Source organism: Bidens hawaiensis, unplaced genomic scaffold (assembly GCF_021521415.1).
Source record: "Bidens hawaiensis isolate Kalapana, Puna unplaced genomic scaffold, B.hawaiensis_p1.1 tig00052224_1, whole genome shotgun sequence".
Taxonomy (NCBI): domain Eukaryota; kingdom Viridiplantae; phylum Streptophyta; class Magnoliopsida; order Asterales; family Asteraceae; genus Bidens; species Bidens hawaiensis.
Genome location: NW_027499376.1, coordinates 25,631 through 47,460, shown reverse-complemented (window position 1 = coordinate 47,460; position 21,830 = coordinate 25,631). Strand labels below are relative to the sequence as shown.

General features: G+C 33.6%; 2 protein-coding genes and 1 long non-coding RNA gene across 4 annotated transcripts; 1 reads left to right on the top strand and 2 right to left on the bottom strand.

Moving 5' to 3' along the window:
• Positions 1-29: 29 nt before the first annotated feature.
• On the bottom strand, positions 30-4,247 carry LOC143599468 (ATP-dependent (S)-NAD(P)H-hydrate dehydratase-like). 2 transcript variants are annotated; one of them, XM_077077418.1, is made up of 11 exons: positions 4,119-4,247; positions 3,242-3,259; positions 2,228-2,286; positions 2,032-2,141; positions 1,836-1,950; positions 1,134-1,196; positions 884-1,047; positions 746-807; positions 612-678; positions 327-506; positions 30-254 (listed from the first exon to the last, which is right to left on the bottom strand). In XM_077077418.1, exons 1-11 carry the CDS (start codon positions 4,225-4,227, stop codon positions 227-229), a joined length of 975 nt encoding a protein of 324 aa, XP_076933533.1. In that variant the 5' UTR covers positions 4,228-4,247; the 3' UTR covers positions 30-226. The 2 variants fall into 2 exon arrangements, with proteins under 2 accessions (XP_076933533.1, XP_076933532.1); XM_077077417.1 differs by lacking the exon at positions 3,242-3,259 and having other exon boundaries at positions 2,228-2,304.
• Positions 4,248-13,829: 9,582 nt separating this feature from the next.
• On the top strand, positions 13,830-15,271 carry LOC143599465 (uncharacterized). Its single transcript, XR_013147293.1, has 2 exons — positions 13,830-14,502; positions 14,750-15,271. It is a non-coding gene; the product is annotated as an uncharacterized LOC143599465 (long non-coding RNA).
• Positions 15,272-18,104: 2,833 nt separating this feature from the next.
• Positions 18,105-21,069, bottom strand: LOC143599466 (putative phytol kinase 2, chloroplastic). Its single transcript, XM_077077415.1, has 4 exons — positions 20,871-21,069; positions 18,838-18,905; positions 18,752-18,759; positions 18,105-18,465 (listed from the first exon to the last, which is right to left on the bottom strand). Exons 1-4 carry the CDS (start codon positions 21,063-21,065, stop codon positions 18,191-18,193), a joined length of 546 nt encoding a protein of 181 aa, XP_076933530.1. The 5' UTR covers positions 21,066-21,069; the 3' UTR covers positions 18,105-18,190.
• Positions 21,070-21,830: the final 761 nt, after the last annotated feature.

Sequence of the window (21,830 nt, the reverse complement as noted above, 5' to 3'; positions counted from 1 at the left end):
AGGCATCCGCAACCCATTTGGCGTGCACGACCCGTTATTTTTTAGTTAAAAATTAAATTTCTCATCCTCTTAAAAATGCTTCATCTATAAGTTGTGTTGTATTACATTATTATTGTCATGTTGAACTTTAAAGTGCAGACCAAATACGCAAGCTAAACGACTACATTTATTCCGAACTGCTCATTGACTCAAAAAAGAAAATAGAACATCCTTCAAACTCAACGCTTCAGCGAACCGGACAAATATCCTCCAAACTGCACAAAAAATGCAACCACAGTTGAGACAAATTTTATATAAATGGAAACATATGTAAAATTGTAAATTACCTTCTTCCTAAGTATTCTATTATATCAGTAGTGAGTGTTGATCTCTTCTTATCCTCAAAAGCAAGTGATGCCGCTTTCCTCATCAAAGCGGACCCCGCAATACAACCCAACACTGTCGGGTTCATAGCAGGCCCGTCTTTACCGTCAAGCTTCCGGGCCCATGCCAAGAACACTGCAACACTGCTCAACAACACATTAAGACTTAGCTAGAAAGAAAAATAGAGGATCATTATTTTTATTTTTAGTTTTTTGTAATCGTGTTTATATGTTAAATAAGCAAGGTACCTTCCAGAGAGTATATCACCTTGTCCACCACAGCGTCGAGGAGAACCAAATATGCTTACTGATTTAACTGCATTTAAGTTTAAATAAAGTTTACATAATAATTCTTAATTATAATTAATCTAACTATCTAGTACCTTCTTTGCCATCACTAATGTAATCCGACTGTCCTTTACGAAGAATTGTCACGCCACCAATACTGCCAAAGAGACGGTTCTTAATTTTTATCCGCTAATCACATTAAACAATAAGTCATCGATAATAATCAAAACTACCTGCTGGCGAGAGACAGTAACTGGTGGGCCCCATCTTGATCGTTCACATCACAGTTCAAAACTTTCTGAACAAGTCGTTTATACTCGTTTACATTTGGAGTCAAAACCGCTAACGGGTACCCACAGACTAGATCAAGACGGTTCGTAACAAGAAACAATCCATCCTATAACATCCACACGATGACACGAATCAATATTAATAAAATATTAGAAAAATATCCATGGTTTCATAGGATTTAATCATTCATACCCCATCAATGACCATCGGTACATTGCTTCGCCTCGCATGCTTCATAATATCACTCACACAATCCTTCAAATATAACAAACATCATTAACAAAACCATTCATAATTTCATGTTATATGATTTTAAATAGGTATATTGGTTTTTATTAATCCCAACTACCGCCTTTTGGTCGCTGATGGTCCCAACTAACGAATTGGCTGCTGTAACATATTTATTCCCAACGGTCCGCGACTAACAGAATCATAACGCCGTAAGTTGCATGTCACCGGAAAAACGTTATTGGCCGAAAACGTCACATTTTTTTTTTGAAAAACACCACTTGAACACCGCCACCACCACCAATCAACCATCACCACTTGAGCACCACCAACCGATTCCAACGATGGTTCTAGGTTTCCTACGACCTCAATAATTTGGATTTTTACTAGAAAAAGGTTCCTAAAGGTCCGTTACTAAGATGTTTGGGACGAAAATGTTGAGTTTTCCGGAAAAAAATGTGACTTTTCCGGCCAAAAACGTTTTCCGGCGACCTGCAACTAATGGCGTTAGGATTCCGTTAGTCGCGGACTGTTGGAAACAAATACGTTAAAAGTTGGGACCGTCAGCAGCCAATTTGTTAGTTGGGACCGGCAGCAACCACAATATGATAGTTGAGATTAATAAAAACCAATATACCTTTTAAATAAAATAAAATAAAAACATACCAGAAGGAATGGATCTCTACCGAGCCCGGGACCAATGACAAGACAATCAAATCTTTCCAACCACTTATCGACTTCAGCAAGAACGAGTGTTGCAGCCGATTTTCGGTCTTCTTCTCTAAAAATTCATAAAAATTTATAAAAATCATAACCACATTTGTATGAAAAAAGTTGTATAAAACAGATGAAGCTAACTGACTTCACACTATATGTATCTTCTAGCAAAGGATGTACAATCAACTCGGGACTGTAGCTTTTAATAACCGGAGCAGCGTCTTTAGTGCAGATCACATGTGATAAATCTGCACCCTAAATAAGAACAAAACGTAAATGAAGTTGAAGGGAATTATAATTCAAATATTAAGAAATTATGTGTGCAAAGAGTGGTGACTAACGATTTTGAGAGCCGAGATTGCAGAGAAGTATGGTGCACCGGTGTATTCACGGCAGCCACCTACCACCGCTATCTTTCCTGATCAAACAACAGCACTTATGTCAATGCGGCTGTAAACAAACCAAACATTCAGCGAACTGTTCGGTGTGAAGTTCATTTATGTTCATTCGTTATGTAAATGAACCGAACATGAAGTCACGAACAAGGAATTTCGTTCGATTAACTAAATGAACGAACACAAACAGAGGCCGTGTTCGTGAACGTTCGATAATGCATACGTTTACGTCTGTTTATGTTCGTTAATGTTTGTTTATGTTTGTTTATGTTTGTTCATTGAAGGCTTCCAATATATTTTAATCGCTTTTCTAATCTTATCATATAGATTTAAGCAAAACATATTAGCTAGAGCCGAAAACAAACCGAACGCTTGGTGAACTGTTCAGCAAGAAGTTCGTTTAATACATGAACAAACATGAACAAGGAATTTCGTTCGATTAACTAAACGAGCGAACACGAATAGTGGCCATGCTCTTTCAATTGTGTTCGTAAATGTTCGATAATGTGTTCTTTTACGTCCGTTTATGTTCTTTAATTTTTGTTTATTAAATGCTTTTAATGACTTTTCTAATCTTATCATACAGATTTAAGCAAAATTATTAACTATAAAACAAAAATTTACATGAATATTATATGATTAATATATATGTAAATTAGCATATGAATATGAATATTAAAAAAATACACCGACACAAACATGGTAGCCGGACCTAATCTTGACATTGACCATTCTCAGCTAGCCAAATCAGATAAAACATTGTTTATGTTCATTCGTTTTTCGTGAACAGTTCACAAACAAGTTCATTTTTTTAACGAATGAACACGGACAACAAAATTTGTTCAGTTAGGTGTTTGTGATCCGTTCGCTTGTCCGATAAAATCTTAACGAACATGAACAAGCCCTTGTTCGGTTCTGTTATTTCACAGCCTTATTTTTTTTCCTATTCACGGCAACCACCTACAACCGCTATCTTTCCTGATCAAACAACTGCACTTACGTCAATAGGGCTGTAAACAAACCGAACATTCAGTGATCTGTTCGGTGGGAAGTTCATTCGTTTTATAAATGAACCGAACATGAACAAGGAATTCCGTTCGATTAACTAGACGAACGGACACAAACAGAGGCCGTGTTCATTCAATTGTGTTTGTGAACGTTCTATTTATGTTTGTTCATTAAAGGTTTTTAATATTTTTTAATGACTTTTCTAATCTTATCATATATATTTAAGCAAAATTAACTATAAAACAAATATATATACATACAAGTATTATCTGATCATTTATATAATTATATGTTAGATTAACATACGAATACGTTTGTTAAATCAGTAGCGGATCTTGAACACATAATATGGCTGGGCCGAAGCATTTTGAACAACAATTTGGATGGGTGGGCCGCGAACTGGCCTGGCCCACACAAAGTATAACTTATTTTTGATTTTTTTCGGAAAAATCCACTACAGAGTGAAAAAGCTGGCTGGGCCGCGACCCGGCCTGGCCCACAAAAAGTATAACTCTTTCGAATTTTTCGGAAATAATCACTACTGAGCGAAAAAGCTGGTGGGCCGCGATCCGGCCTGGCCCACACAAAGACCCGCCCATGGTTAAAAGTAAACACCAACACAAACATGGTAGCGCAACCAAACCGAACCTTCGACACCATTTTCTTGAACCGTTAACGAACAAGTTCATATTTTTAACAAGAAACTAAGGGTAAACTTGGATTCTATAGTGAATTAACATAAAACAATTGACACCCAGATTGAATTTAATACCAAATACACAAAATCTTGTGTCAATTTTACAAAAAAAAAAAAAAAAAACTTGCTTACCAGCTTGGCCTTTATGTTTGGTTGAATCAAGGGTAGGTGAAATAGACCTCAAGATATTAAGAGCATCAGCTTCTAAAGAGTGGGTCCCACCGGTGATTACAGATTGCATAGTTGTTGTAGTGGTGGTGGTGTTGTCTTCTTATTATTGTGTGACTGTAACTCTGAAGGTGCATATGTATATATGTATGTATTTCCTAAATTGCAGAAAGAATAGAAATAATATAGGGTTAAGAAAGGGGGAAGTTACAAGAACATAGAAGGTTGAATAGTTTACCGAACCTGTGAGCAATAACTGAACTGTTATCTGAATCAAAATAAAATTAATCGAAAATGAGTTAACGGTTATTTTATGTACCCTTGGTAAATCAAAATTAACGAAACCAAAACATTTATATTTTCATATATTTCTAGCTTTTATATATTTGTTTTATGTAATTCATGTATTTATATCTATATTTACTCCCTGTATGTGGTCTAGTGGTAGGAAGACAAATATTCAGTGGTGACCCAAGTTCAATCATCACTTGTGTCACTTTGGGTGGATATTAACAATGAAGGATTTGAGCTAGGCCTTGCGAGATTGTCAGTTCGGATCTAGAGTCTGCTCGGTTTTTCCTTCCACCATGTGTTACGCAAGACGGAAAGAGAGTTCTGCTCGTGTGGCGGCACAACGGTTGTCAAGTGGCCGATTGTATGATTTCCCGTGGGAACACCCAAGACTAACTCTGAAGTCAACGTAGGTCCGGTTAAAACAACAGAGTCTGATCATAGTGGGACAACAGAGCTCTCGAAATTATAGAGCGGTGTGACCTAATTACACACACACAAAAACATCAATGTAAAAATAAAACAATTATATCTATATTTCATATATTTATGTATACATTTAATGTATTTTAAAATAAAATTTTTTGTCCAAATATGAGTCTAGTTATTAACCAAAATTGTATAGCAAAAAGATTAATGGGATAAACCGAACCAGTTAACCGAAAACAGATAGGTTAATTTGGTTGAGGCTATAACTTAACCGAAATGTGCACATTCCTAACTCGACCATACTGGACCAATTAACCAAAAACCGATAGGTTAAAAACAAGAAAGGAGCGAAGTTAAACGAGCTTGAGGTTGAACTTAATCTTAAAAATAAGCATATTTAATAAACGAGACCGAGCTTTATTTGTCGAGGTTGAACAGGCTTGCAAGCCTAACGAGTCTATTACTTAGCTAAATTTTATTTAATGTATTAGCTCTATATTTTTATAACAATTCGTATGATATATAAAATTTGTAATAAAAAGTTTTAAAATGAACATATATTAATTTAAGACAGATTGTAAATAAATAATCTCACATTTTGTCTATTGGCCGATGATAATTTTACATTTAACGGTGTAACCTTTCAACTATTTTTTTCTCAATAGACATATGTTAAAAACACTTACTGTCGTTAAGTGTTTTTCCAAGTTTCAAACCGATGTATTAAGACTTTTGATCGGAAGAAGATACAAGTCAACTGATGTAAACATTATCTCGAAACGGTGATACTAAATTTAATACCAAACAAGCTCATAAGTCCTACATTGTATTTGTTCATTTTTGTCATATGATTGGATGCTTTGGGCTTCTATCCTGATTTGTGGAATTGTGGGTTCACATTAAGAGTTCTCAGCCCAATATACTGGCCCATGCCTCTTGCTTCAGTACTCATCACAGAAGCTTCTATCTTCAATGCACCTTATTGCATGTTATTGTTTTTAAAGCAATCTCTAAGTAACACTGATAGAAAGTTTTGAGGCAAAATGCCAAAGTAGACAAATAGTTAAACGGGACAAACACGTACTCATCGGGTTGACACGAACGCAAACCGTTTAGGTAAACATTTTTGTGGGTTCGAATCGAAAGTGACCCGAATCCATTTACTTTCAGTTGTTTTGAGGGTATTGGTATGCCCCTTTTGGTAGATTTTGAACATTTATAAATTATAACTACCTTTTTTTAAATTAAATACTCAAATTGTCATGTGAAACTTTCAGCTAACTTTATTAACTAGTTTTTTTTAAAACTATATCTACATTAACTTCTCTAATGAATATTAGTAACATTATATTTTTTAGGGAAATTGGTTTTTTCCCAACTATTGTATTTTGGTCATTGCGGTCCCAACTAACGAATTGGTCACTGATGGTCCCAACTTTTAATGTATTTGTTCATAACGGTCCGCGGCTAGCAGAATTCCAACGCCGTTAGTTTCAGCTTGTCGGAAAAACGTTTTAGCCCGGAAAGTTTATTTTTTTTTCCGGAAAACACCACCTGAACACCGCCACCACCACCTATTGACTCACCTCCAACCAACCACCATCACTTAAGCACCATCAGCTGAATCCGGCGATGGTTCTAGGGTTTCGACGACCTCAATAATTGCGGTTTTTACTTGAAAAAGGTTCCTAAAGGTACAATACAAAGTTACCATGATGTTTGGGGATAAAATTGTTAGTTTTCGGGAAAAAATGTGTGTTTTCCGGCAACCTGAAACTAATGACGTTAAAATTCTGTTAGTCGCGGACCGTTAGAAACAAATACGTTAAAAGTTGGGACCGTCAGCAGCCAATTCGTTAGTTGGGACCGGCAGTAACCAAAGGACCCCTTTATTAAGAGAAATCTGCAATTTGCCTCCCTGGTTTATATCGTCGCTGGATGGGTTAACCACTGAAAATGAAATTGCGAATGTTCTGCCACTGTGAAATTTTGGCGAGGCAGTCTGTGCCATTGCCGTCAGTTGACCGTGAGTTGACTAACCAAAAAACGTTGAAATGACCATTTTACCCCTGAGCCTATAATTAATTCTAAAACTAAATATCCAAATTTCGTGTAGAGGGTGAGGTTCGAACCCCCGACCCCTGGTTTAACAACAAACAACACCAACCATTTGAACTGAACTGATGTTTCTTTTACATATACAGTATGAAATATATATTCATCACTTCCTCGTCATCATCATCTCCCTATCTTCATCATCTCCATATACCAAAGTATACAACACCAAACTCCAATTACAAACACAGTTTCATTCTTCCTAAGCTAATGAATTTAATTGCACCTACGCATACACTGATTATATGACTACAAACACTAGAAACAGATTAACATAATCAAATATGAAAAAAACCACAATTTATTAATTGATTAAAGTAATATCTGTTTGTGAATATATCATATTCCATTGATTATAATTTAATCAAATTATAATTGATTAAAGCCATTCAAATATAATTTATAAGAAGTTAACAAATCTGGATAATAAATTATAACAAGAAATTTTACACAAACCCAGATGAGAATCAATTTTCTTGATCTTAAATTACATATAAAAGTTATCAAACCAAAACAGTAAATCAAAAAAATACCCACTTATAGAATGATACAAAACATCAAGAAATCAAATTTATTAATAATAAATTGCAATTAATAATAATAATTCCAAATTTCAATCTGTTGGTTGGTTTCTGCAGAGATCAATACAACCCTATCATCTTCTTAACTTCTTTCCACCGTCGTCCAACCCCATCATCTTCCGTCGCCGTCACTATTCTCATCAACCTTCATTCCATTAAACCCACTTCACAAACACCAACATCTTCGTCCTACCTACCACCAATCCACTCCGTCCTCCAATACAACCGCAAACCCCAACTCTCTGGCGACACGCCACATCACCTCCGGCAAAGGCGGCGTCGGAAAGACCACCACCACTGCCAATGTATGGTATGTATATATGTAGGGATCTTTTTCAAGAAAAGACACCAAACCTGATTAGACTGAAGGTGGGCAGATCTGTAAAGGAAACCTGTTTTTTCATCTTTGTTGGCGTCGTAATCGTCCTCCTGATGCTCATTTATCGATTTCATCTTCCCTAAGCTCTTCTAGGGCATAACGAATTGTAGTAAAACCCTTCCATGTATAATGGTTTTGATGAATCGATCACAAGAACTGGGATTTAGGGATTTCTCGATCTATTTCTTGATTTAGGTGGGGGGGGGGGGGAGAGTCAGTGAGTGAGAGAAACTGAAACTTTGGTGAGGTTTGAATTTCTAGACTTGGAGTGGACTTCAAATGCTTTTATGAGATTAGGGTTATTTGAATTTTGATGATGAAGAAGATCATCAGATCTCTATCTCATTATTATTATTATTAAACAAATATTATTAATTTATTATTATTGTTAAGTACAATGACAACTTTACCCTTAACCATTCTTGGTCAACTGACGAAGGGAGACAAAAAAACCCGCCCGAGAAATGTAATGGCACAACCTTCGCAATTTCGTTTTCAGTGGTTAACCCATCCAGCGACGATATAAACCAGGGAGGCAAATTGCAGATTTCTCTTTTTTTAAATATGGCTATATATGCATTATCAAACTCCATATCAAATAATCAATACGTATAGGTGGATCAAGATTCAAGAGTCAAAGGTCGGTTATATTTGTATGGAACTTGAATATACTCAATAGATAAAATGTTATGTATCTATCATGTTGTATTGAACTTTAATTTATCATGTTTAGTTTTGATTTCACTTTTAAGAATTCAACAAACTAGCTAGAAATAGTCTTCAGTGTCCTACCTTCATTACCATCAACATTTGCCAACCACCACCATTAAAGCTAGCATTGAACTTTTCTATGAAATAACAAAATAATTATTGAGACAACACCAAAAGATCATGGGAAGTCTTTAATGCGAATCGAAACACCGACAATGACAGCAACGGAGAAATCTGATAGAGTTGAAGCAGCTACAATCAGTGAAACGCGCGAGACAAGATCATAGGAGATTTGAACTATGTAACTAATGTTGTTGATCAGCAACCACAATCATGCAGAGCTAACTCAGATTAGTACAACAAACAACAATAGTTGATTTCTATACATTTTTTTAATTATTTTTATATATTAATAACTAGCTTTTGAACACGGGATTTCTCTAATGATAAAAATAAATAAGGTCCTTTATTTGAAATAAAAGAATAAAATTAATTAAAGGTAAAAAAGAAAAGAAATATATAATATAAACAATAAGAAGTCTGGAATATTAAATTTATAAATTTGAGAAAATCTCTTTATATACAATATTTGTTGTTTTATCACAAGTAAATGATCAATGTTATCACAAGTAAAGATGCCTAGAATCTCAACATTTTACTTTTAATTTCCTGGATATTTTATAACCCAAGTGTCAAAATGGTTATTGATCAATGGATAACTATGATGAATGAAATGAGAGTCTGAGATATTAGAAAATTAAGAGGAAATATTAATTATTTTTAATATTATTTTTAATATTAATTATTTTATAACCCAAGTGTCAAAATGGTTATTGATCAATGGATAACTATGATGAATGAAATGTTTAGTTTTGATTTCAGTTTTAAGAATTCAACAAACTAGCTAGAAATAGTCTTCAGTGTCCTACCTTCATTACCATCAACATTTGCCAACCACCACCATTAAAGCTAGCATTGAACTTTTCTATGAAATAACAAAATAATTATTGAGACAACACCAAAAGATCATGGGAAGTCTTTAATGCGAATCGAAACACCGACAATGACAGCAACGGAGAAATCTGATAGAGTTGAAGCAGCTACAATCAGTGAAACGCGCGAGACAAGATCATAGGAGATTTGAACTATGTAACTAATGTTGTTGATCAGCGACCACAATCATGCAGAGCTAACTCAGATTAGTACAACAAACAACAATAGTTGATTTCTATACATTTTTTTAATTATTTTTATATATTAATAACTAGCTTTTGAACACGGGATTTCTCTAATGATAAAAATAAATAAGGTCCTTTATTTGAAATAAAAGAATAAAATTAATTAAAGGTAAAAAAGAAAAGAAATATATAATATAAACAATAAGAAGTCTGGAATATTAAATTTATAAATTTGAGAAAATCTCTTTATATACAATATTTGTTGTTTTATCACAAGTAAATGATCAATGTTATCACAAGTAAAGATGCCTAGAATCTCAACATTTTACTTTTAATTTCCTGGATATTTTATAACCCAAGTGTCAAAATGGTTATTGATCAATGGATAACTATGATGAATGAAATGAGAGTCTGAGATATTAGAAAATTAAGAGGAAATATTAATTATTTTTAATATTATTTTTAATATTAATTATTTTATAACCCAAGTGTCAAAATGGTTATTGATCAATGGATAACTATGATGAATGAAATGTTTAGTTTTGATTTCAGTTTTAAGAATTCAACAAACTAGCTAGAAATAGTCTTCAGTGTCCTACCTTCATTACCATCAACATTTGCCAACCACCACCATTAAAGCTAGCATTGAACTTTTCTATGAAATAACAAAATAATTATTGAGACAACACCAAAAGATCATGGGAAGTCTTTAATGCGAATCGAAACACCGACAATGACAGCAACGGAGAAATCTGATAGAGTTGAAGCAGCTACAATCAGTGAAACGCGCGAGACAAGATCATAGGAGATTTGAACTATGTAACTAATGTTGTTGATCAGCGACCACAATCATGCAGAGCTAACTCAGATTAGTACAACAAACAACAATAGTTGATTTCTATACATTTTTTTAATTATTTTTATATATTAATAACTAGCTTTTGAACACGGGATTTCTCTAATGATAAAAATAAATAAGGTCCTTTATTTGAAATAAAAGAATAAAATTAATTAAAGGTAAAAAAGAAAAGAAATATATAATATAAACAATAAGAAGTCTGGAATATTAAATTTATAAATTTGAGAAAATCTCTTTATATACAATATTTGTTGTTTTATCACAAGTAAATGATCAATGTTATCACAAGTAAAGATGCCTAGAATCTCAACATTTTACTTTTAATTTCCTGGATATTTTATAACCCAAGTGTCAAAATGGTTATTGATCAATGGATAACTATGATGAATGAAATGAGAGTCTGAGATATTAGAAAATTAAGAGGAAATATTAATTATTTTTAATATTATTTTTAATATTAATTATTTTATAACCCAAGTGTCAAAATGGTTATTGATCAATGGATAACTATGATGAATGAAATGTTTAGTTTTGATTTCAGTTTTAAGAATTCAACAAACTAGCTAGAAATAGTCTTCAGTGTCCTACCTTCATTACCATCAACATTTGCCAACCACCACCATTAAAGCTAGCATTGAACTTTTCTATGAAATAACAAAATAATTATTGAGACAACACCAAAAGATCATGGGAAGTCTTTAATGCGAATCGAAACACCGACAATGACAGCAACGGAGAAATCTGATAGAGTTGAAGCAGCTACAATCAGTGAAACGCGCGAGACAAGATCATAGGAGATTTGAACTATGTAACTAATGTTGTTGATCAGCAACCACAATCATGCAGAGCTAACTCAGATTAGTACAACAAACAACAATAGTTGATTTCTATACATTTTTTTAATTATTTTTATATATTAATAACTAGCTTTTGAACACGGGATTTCTCTAATGATAAAAATAAATAAGGTCCTTTATTTGAAATAAAAGAATAAAATTAATTAAAGGTAAAAAAGAAAAGAAATATATAATATAAACAATAAGAAGTCTGGAATATTAAATTTATAAATTTGAGAAAATCTCTTTATATACAATATTTGTTGTTTTATCACAAGTAAATGATCAATGTTATCACAAGTAAAGATGCCTAGAATCTCAACATTTTACTTTTAATTTCCTGGATATTTTATAACCCAAGTGTCAAAATGGTTATTGATCAATGGATAACTATGATGAATGAAATGAGAGTCTGAGATATTAGAAAATTAAGAGGAAATATTAATTATTTTTAACCCCAATTTTCATATTGATTTTGATATATGACCCATGAATGGCTAGAATAAATGAGATGAGAGATTAAACAATTATGAGGGAAAATTAGGCTAGAATTATATGTACGTTTGACACCTAAGCATCATTATTTTACTGTATTATGATAGTAAGATAAGAGTGAAAATTGTATATATATAACAAAAAATATATAAACTATTTGATTATTTATATAATAACTTTGACATATAATAACTATTATATTATTTATTATATAAATATATATTAATCATTTTAAATAAAATTATATAAACAATAGGCTTGTTTTGACTTGTCCGCCATCTCTAGTTGGATAAATGAACCTCGGACCTGTTTATTAAGCAAGTTTATATAAGTCTTAATCTTGTGCCCGTTTAAGCTTGGCTGAATTTAAGCTTCAAGAAAAATCGATCTTATGTGGTTTAGGAGCGGTTTGGCTTGTTTACACCCATGTACTAGAAGATGGAGATGATCGATGGCAAAAGATTTTCCAGTGAGTGTTCGGAGGGGTATAAATAACTAATGTCACACTAGAAACTTCACCAAATTTCATGGGCATAATTTGTTGAATTGCAATTGAGGTTCTTGATTATATATATTTCATTAGACTATGTCCATTGGCAATCTAGTTGGACATTGGGATTGTTAAATTTAAAAAAAAAATTAATAATAATCTATAAAAACTCACGATCTGGTCGTTCCACCAACCATGGTTGCAAACTAGATTGTACAAAAGTGGATTCCACATGTCACTTGTGTGTTGGTTGATTTTTATTTTCTTTTTTCTTTTCCTTTTCTATTAATTCATTTTAAATATAATTTGATTTTTCTTTAATAACTTATAATATTTAACTTTTTAAAATATTTTAAAAACACAATGTTGTTTAGTTTTTTTTTTTTGAACATTCCGGTATAAATTTTATAAAAAACGGAGTTCGTTTCAAAATTTGTATTTTCTAATATAAAATAAATAGAGAAACTCATAACGTGCTAAAAAGCGATTTGATTGAGCATATTTGCCAAAAATTTGGTGTTAACGAATAATTATGTAGTTTGTATCATTTTAGTATATTTAATTTTATATTGCATGCTAGGATTGTAACTTATCTTATCTATTTTATTAAGTGTGCTTGATAAACAAAAATATATAAATATTTTTTTTAGTTTTTCCAACCAAATAATATATTTGTTTTAAAAATATAATAATTAGTTAGTTATTATAATAACTTGTAGTAAATTAAAAATTATTGTAAATGGAATTTATTTAATAAAAAATAGTTGAGGTTGGGTTGTTAATGTGAGTAAAAGTTTGTGATGTGTTGGGTTGTGTAGATTGAGAAGAGAGAAATTAATTTTTAAATAAAAGATTGGGTTGGTTTAGGTTGCCAATGGGCATAGTCTTAGATTGTCCAATTGGGCATTCTTCTATCGGTTTGTAACTGAAACGCATTCGCTCCTTCGGGTCTATCTATTTTTTTTGTTCTCGTGATCAGGAACTCTTTATGTGGAAAATATTAATACGGTATTAGTATAACCTAAGAAGGCATAGATCCCGAGATTCCTGAATAGGTTAACCTTTGAATCCATCTATGATTGGACTAGGTACAATTATTCATCTATGATTGGACTCGTTACAAGTCGATAACGTTGTTGTGTGGCTGATGTTCAAGACCCTAATAAAGAACACAAGTGCAAGATAGATAGTTGACAGTAACCACCTCATGATCAAAGCTTGGATCAACCACAAGAACAAGATAAAAGCTGTCCAAATAAATCTACACAATAGAATGATAGATATTAGATTCTCCAACCCATGCATATGCATGTGTGACACCTATAGTTTCCTTGTACTTACTTGCAACTTAGAACAATAACTAGTTGTAGTATCATGTCCTATTATTATTTGGCGGTGTTATACGCGCAAGTGTATAGACCGTAGAGCGAAAACCAAGTGTATATACTATATACTGATATTCTCATTAAGATTAATATTGTGGATGACAGAAATCTATGTGGGTGGTGTCTTGGCTTCTGCTGTTGTAATCTATCTTCTTTTCAAACAACTGGATAGAATCATAAACACACTTCATGATATATGATATGATATGATCCTCTTGTGGGACATAAACAGACAGATTGGCTAAATAGGTCCCACTATCTCACATGTCCAGCCTCTTAGTAGAATTGAATACTCCCACCCAACACATAATATTATTCTTACATTCTTTACTCAATGCCCATACCTTCTCTTTGCTCTATTTATTCAACTCAAGCAAATCAACCTAAAAGGAGTAAGGTAAAGAGAAATAATCACTTTAGGAGTTGAAGTTGTTGCTACTACTTTGTTGTGACACTTGACAAGGATATAGCGAAAGAACCGAAACATGGAAGTTGTTGAAGATGATTTGTTCTTTGCAGACTTGAGTAAGAGGATCTCCCTTTTGATTATGGATGATGATGAAGATCCTACCCTTTACCGCTCTCCAGTTTCTTTTCAGGTTTAACTTTTAACAGTTTCTCTCTCTCTTTTGAAAATTCACGGGATCAGGTAAATCGTAGCTTATGCTGGTCAAGTGACATTCAAAACCAGTGCAAGCAATATTAAAACCTGACATAAGAGGGGAATCACGTGTTTACCACTGTATCACCCTTTGAGCGTTCTAAATAAAGGTTTACCTAAAGAAACTACGATAAATCGATCTTGTGCCTTTTCCGTTATTCAAATGTTCTTGTTTTTTATTTTAGGTTATCTCGCAAAGAATCCACCCGAATCATAACCAAATACCAAGTTTCCATGAGCAAAACGGTAGAAGAGAAATCAAAGGAACAGGAGTGTTCATCCCACAATCATCAAACAATCCAAGAAGAAGTAAACAATCAAGAGCCAAGTCTTCAAACACTAGGGATCATGTTCAAACTCAAAGGCATGTCAATACTTCAAGTGGACACTTTCCTCATGAAGTACCCTACAATAATCACAATACTTATAATTACACTTCCCATAATTCTTTGAATCACAAAAGATGCTATTAATTAATTAAAGTAATTAAATTATTAACTAGTAGAATAATCAATTAATATATAATTGGATGTATAAGCTCAATCAATCTAATTATGTGTTTATGTGTGTATTTAATTAGTTTATTTATTTTTTAAATAAGAGGGATTTTTGTTGGGAATGTATTAACATAAGTTTGTTTAGTACTTTAGTAGATAAGAAACAAGTGTTTCATGTCTTGTAATAAAGTGTCAAGAATTTTGTCTACAGTTTTATGTATTGACCTTGATTCTAAACAATCATGGCTTCATATCAACCTGTAATTTATATAATTTGGTGCTTGTATGACACAACAATCTCAAATTATACGATAGATCGTCATCGGCGGAACTAGAGAAGCCCGCCGACGTTTCATTGATCTCTTCGACCAAATTTTATTAATGAGTATTTAATGTCGCTTATATATTATACATCTCTATTCAACAACTAATGATCTACTCATAAATCTGTGTAACACGCTACCGTCAGAATTTAAACTCTTAACCTCTAAACATAAATAAAAAAAAACATATATTACATCATCTTATACATTTAAAAAAAATGTACACTCTAACTTGGTTAAGGCTAAAATATTAGTTTAATTATTATACTTATTCTTTTAATTGTTTAATTTTAATTAATTAATACTTTATTTATTTAAACACAAAAGAATAAATATCACGTGAAGGAAGAATCCAATCGGCTGCATGTGAAATGTGGGCCACGGGCCGGGTCACGTGGGATCCCAATCAAGGTCGGATAGGTATCAACATAACTAATGCCAATGGGATATTATAGTATTAAACTTATAGCTAACCAAAAAAAAATCTTTTGTTTGTAAACAGTTAACAAATAGAAAATTGTCTAGATACTTTATATAAGGTGATCTAATGGCAAAAGACCACTGTCAGCTGGCCCAACCCAATCGTACGAAGCCCTTGAGTGCCTCAAAGTTATCTCGAGTTTTGGGGGAAACCCTAGAGGCTCACTAGTGGTAAAACCCGAACGTCCTCAGGATCGAACTGGAGATCATAAAAATCTCAATCTTCTTTCATTGAGTCACTCCTACCCATTCAAAGTGTTGTTTGTGGATATTGAAATTGGGTCTTCATCGAAAAATTCATACTTTCTAACAACTAGACCACAATATATTTTTTTCTTATATATATTTTCCGTTTCGCGTATGTCATATTTGTGCCACAACTTGGATAGGAGGGCAGGATGGTTGATGGTCCCCGACCCGATCATCTTGTTAGGCCCATTTTTTTAAAAAAAAGTTGTATATATATTATTATGAAAAAATATATGTATTTTTAATGTTTAAACATTTTAAATCCATCTACTCAACTCATTAAAAGCTTATTTTTATAAAAACGAAATTTTTACACAACCCAAATCATAACCAAATAAGTTCATTTAAAAGTTTGATTGTTTAAGCCTAACAAAAAACGCTTTTGTTTAAGGCCAACAATTTTTTTGGCTTCAGCCAAAAAGTTTTAATGATTCTCGGTAACGACCCGGATCAGCATCACATCAACTTTTTCCCACTTAATTTCTAGATTTTTATTCTTGTTTTTCTCTAAACAGGATGGTATCATTCCATTTTTTTTCGCACGCCAAAATTGTCAAAATGGAAAACGGGGGGGGGGGGGGGGGGCGGTTTGTTCTCTGAAATCCAGTGAGAACAAAACCCCTGGATTCAAGGGTGATATTCTTGTCCGGGGCTGAGCTGGTTTCTCAAGTTTGAGGTTCTACCCGGGGTGGAAAGGAGAGGTAAAAGGGGAAGCGAGTAAGAGTTGGCGCTAGCATGCCGCCCCTATCATTTTGAATAGTTGTGAGTTGAAACGGGTTAGAAATTAGTCTTGTTACTTAAAACTGATCAACACATGGAATCAATAGTAATGATTAACAGCCTTGATGGCATCTGAGATATCACATTGACACATGATACCTAGCTTCTTTCTCTTTTTGCAACTTTTTAACTTTTAAAAGTTGGATGACAACCGAGCATGCATGTTCTAATCATTTTTGCTTATTTGCTCCGTTACGTTATAAGAGGGCGAATTTGATGATATCGACGTTGACGATCAGTTGAAGCCAACGAAAAAAGTTGTATTATAAACGCGTAGTCGAAATTTATAATTATTTCATTAGAAAGACTTTTAAGAAAAACCTATTAAGGCTTACATGTATGACTTGTGTCTTTCACAACCCTAGAAATCCAAGTTTAAGAGAGTTACATTTCTCACCTTTGTAAATACAACTTAGCCTAAAACAACCTGATGCAACGGTAAAACGATAACGAAGATCGAATCACGTTGATTCTAAGAATACCCGTGATGAACTTCCAAAACCCCTAAATCTCACCCAAAGGTCAAGGAAAATGAAGAGAAAAATAATTAATGATAATATACAAGTCTGACCATTCATTTTACATAAACATGATATAAATAGAGTTTCTAATACGAAATGAGCCCTAAAAAAGGCCATGGACCAAACACAAACCCAAAAATAAAAATGTAAAAACTAACGAAAAAACATAAAAAGACCCATAACTTTATTTAGGAGGCGTTTTTGGGCTTCAGATAGGGGCCACAATGTGCCCCTCGTCTCAAGCTTCGATTTGACTGGTAATGGGCTTAAAACGGAGCTTCGTGGGCCAAGTTATGCCCGTTTTCGTGGGCCACCTTTGGAAGCACGATCATGGGCCTCCAAATATAACACGACATGCTCTTCAATACTTGGGCCTCCATTACAACCCTCCTTCAATAACCATTTATGATTTTTGATGTGCTAAATATCAAGTATGATAAAATATGGGTCGGGTCAAGTTGAGAGACAGGTCAAAAACATGTTTCACCAATCCGTGTTCAGGTTAAAACGTGTTAAAAGCAAAATGAGTTCAAGCAATAAAGTTTTGTCTTAAAAAAAATATTACTTCGATTCTACTAGTACGTACAGGTTCTAACCAAATGGTAGAAACAAATTGTGTTAGAAATGCGTACATGTTATTTATTTTTTATGGTGACTAGTGGCAACTGGTGCGGGTGACGGGAAATATATAATAGATTGTAACTGATTATTTCGAACAAGAATGATGTTACAATGGATTGTACAACATGTTACAACAACGCCTGCGTGTACATTTACTAGAATACCAATATTCCTAACAACACGGAAACAAGAGGCACCGTGAGATTGTCATCGAACTTGGTGCTTATAGGGTGGGACTCAACTAATGCACTTGCGACAGAGACCACTAGGAAGCCGACCACCATGCGAAAACTTATCTCCATAAAACCGAACATTGAATAATAACACATGTACCTATCACCAAATATTTTCCAAGAGGGTTTAACAAACACCAAACAAGTTACAAAGGACAATAGAGATGACAGTTTTACATAAGTGGTCAAGAGTAGGCCTGTAAACGAACCGAACGTTCGGTTAACTGTTTGGCGGGAAGGTTGTTTGTGTCCATTTATTTAATAAACGAACGGACATGAACAAAAAATTTGTGTTCGTTGAGTTAAACGAACGAGCATGAACACATGTTCCGTTCGTTCACTCATGTTCTTTGACGTTCATCTATTTATATCTGTTTATGTCTGTTTATTTATGTTCGTTTATTTATTAATTATAAAAAAATTAAATATTATCTGGATGAGTGTTTTAAACTTTTTAATTTTTGTTCATTTAAATGTTTTCACTGCCTGAACTGGGGTCATATATGATGTAAGAACGATACGTGATCAATATAGATTTAATGACAAAGGCGCCGCGTTATTTAATTTACCTGAAGAGAGGCCAGCACAGCATGAATGTCAGTCCTATGGTTATATGCACAAGCTTCCTGTTTAGTTTCTGATCAAGAAAGAAGCAAAAAAATTCGATCTGATTCGTTAGTCTTGCAGAAAACATATAATCCTCGTTTTACCTACGCGCAATAACAACCGCTAACAAGTTTTTAATAACAAAAAAAAGTACCGAGTATAATAACACCTAAACAATGTATCCAGTATGATCTCACTTATAGCGGTAGCTATTTGTAGGATCAAGGAAAAGTAAACCTTATCTCTATCCAATGGGCAGAAAGGCTACCCCGCTATAACTTTAGGCCGAAAAAAACCTTTTTTCTATTTATGTGTACACTATAGTATAGTATAGTATCGCAAAATAACACAACAAATAGCTAAGGGTGCGTTTGCTTCGCAGAAATTTTTTAAAGGAATTGGAATTTAAATTGAAACTTTCCAAAAGGGCAATTGGAATCTGTGAAAGGATTTTGAAACTGAGTGTGTTCGGTTCGTGAATTTTTTTACGATGGGATCACTAAGACCACAACCTACCAAGCACTAACCGACGTCGGATACACATGCGCCAACCAGCATAGAACACGTTAACCGACGTCATACGCGTTAACCAACGTCGAACGTGTGTGTCACACGCGTTAACCGGCGTTGGGCACATTAACTAGAGTAGGATGCGATGCGTTAACCGACGTCGGTTGTCAAAATATGCGTTAATGGGTGTCGAGCATGTTAACCGACGTTGAACGCGGTATGTCAAATGTCGAATGCGTTAACCAACGTCAGATGTCGAACGCGTGTGTCGCACGTGTTAACCGGCATCGGGGGTGATGCGTTAACCGACGTCGGTTGTCGAAAACGTCAACAAATGCCGGATGCGTTAACGGGCGTCGAACACGTTAACCGACGTCGAACATGTATAGGTACTGGACCGGGGGTGTTTGGAGCAATATTTTAAAAACCGGTATTCTACTAATACCGGATTGGGTTAAAAATAGTACAACCGATTCAACCGGGTTAAAATAATTTACCCTATAGTTTATATATAAACACAACTTTCAACTCAAAAAATAGCCCAAAATACGCGATTTAATCCAAAAGCTAATTCATAATAAAAATAATACAAAAGTACTTTATTTTCAAACAAAGTTTTTTTAAAAATAAAAATGTGCAATAGGTTTATAACATTGTTTACTAGTTTAGTCGTTTTAATTTATCTGCTATGTTAAAAGTTATTTTTAAAAATATGGACGGCAAAAAGCTATCAAAAATATATTGAGCTTAAATACCTGTTTAAACTGGTATTTAAAAAATGGCGGTTCGATGCTCTAGCAAACCGCCTAAAAATATCTCTAAATATTGGCTACCTATTCGAAACCCGTTATAACCGGTTCAACCGGCCGGTACTAACTGGTTTTTAAAACACTGTTTAGAGATTCCATTAACCAATGTTTTAAAGACCGTGTTTTTACTTGTACCAGATTTGGTTTAAAAATGGTATAGCCGGTTGAATCGGGATGTATCGTGAGATTCAATCAGATTGAATAGTTTACCTGTAATTCCATATAAATACAACACTAACTCAAAAAATAACCATACATCACACATGAATAATGATAGAGTCAAATAGGATGTTTGTACTCTGTATACGAAATTAATCAACTACAAAATATGTTAAGAAACCAACCTTGCATTTGCAAGATACAAAATTAGTTGATTAACGTATCTGTCATCTACTATTTTTACATTTTTCACTTGTATTCGCTATGTTAAAAGTCATTTCTTCAATTTATGGGCCGCAAAAATATCAAAAAAAATCCTTTGGGTTAAAAACCGGTCTGCCTGTTTTAACCGGTATTTAAAAAAAAGGGCGGTACAATGGTCTGGAAAACTACCCAATAATATCGGGTTTTAAATACCGGCTGTTTTACCAAAATCCTATATAACCGACTAAACCCCTCAGCAGAGTCGTTTAGTTAATTTATTAATAATTAATTAATATTAAAAAGAGTCAACTCACTTGTTCAAACACCCCTCGTCTTGCGGTTTCTTCAAACAAACGAAGCAAAGAGAGTGCCAGACACGTGGACAACACCACGGCAATAAGGTTTCCGACCATCGGAGACTGCGGGAACAACATCGGTCCTCCTATACCACCCATGCTATGTTTCTCCGTCGACTGTCTCAAGGTAGTAAAAATAAAACAATCAAACATGATATTAATATTAATAATAATAAAATAACAAATACTACTCAATTTGTTTACCTGTTTATATGCTAAGTTTATAAGATGGATTGGTCTTGTTTTTAAGTGGAATGAAATAAAAAAGATAGAAAATTAGGTGGTGAATGGTGATAAGTATTTAATTATGAGAATGGTCCTTCACGTGTTTGGTAGTATCAGTACGTTTTTATTTAATTTCCCATCAGCAATATAAAACAGAACAACAGCCATTGAAAAATCTCTATGTATAACATGTCAATGACCAGCTTTTTAGTTCTCGTAAGTTTATTTAGTTTTTTATTTTAAATATTTTTTACTTGAACATATTTTGTTCCATTTTTTGTTTGTTTACGTTGTTCATTATATTCATTTATAAATAATAAAGCATTAATTGAATTATCTATTTAATGTTATATATATATTTTTTAAAATATGTTTATAGATATTGGGGTCTAACATTACTATTTGTGAATTGTTTGACATGGCTAAGTAATTCTACAACCTCATACGCAAGTAAACCAAAGTACGTAAGTTTGAATAAGTGTAACGTATTTGGTTATTTTGGGTCACAAATAATTTATCAGACTGAAGAAGTTCCAGTGGTGGTCAAAGAGGTTTTCTCTAAGGGTTTCCTACTTGGGGAGGTCAAGGGTTCGGGACCTGGAAGTGAGGATTTTGCAGTTCCCCTTACATGATTTTGTTTGTCGATTAGAGATAAACATCGAAGGGATATATTACCGCACGGGTCATAATCAG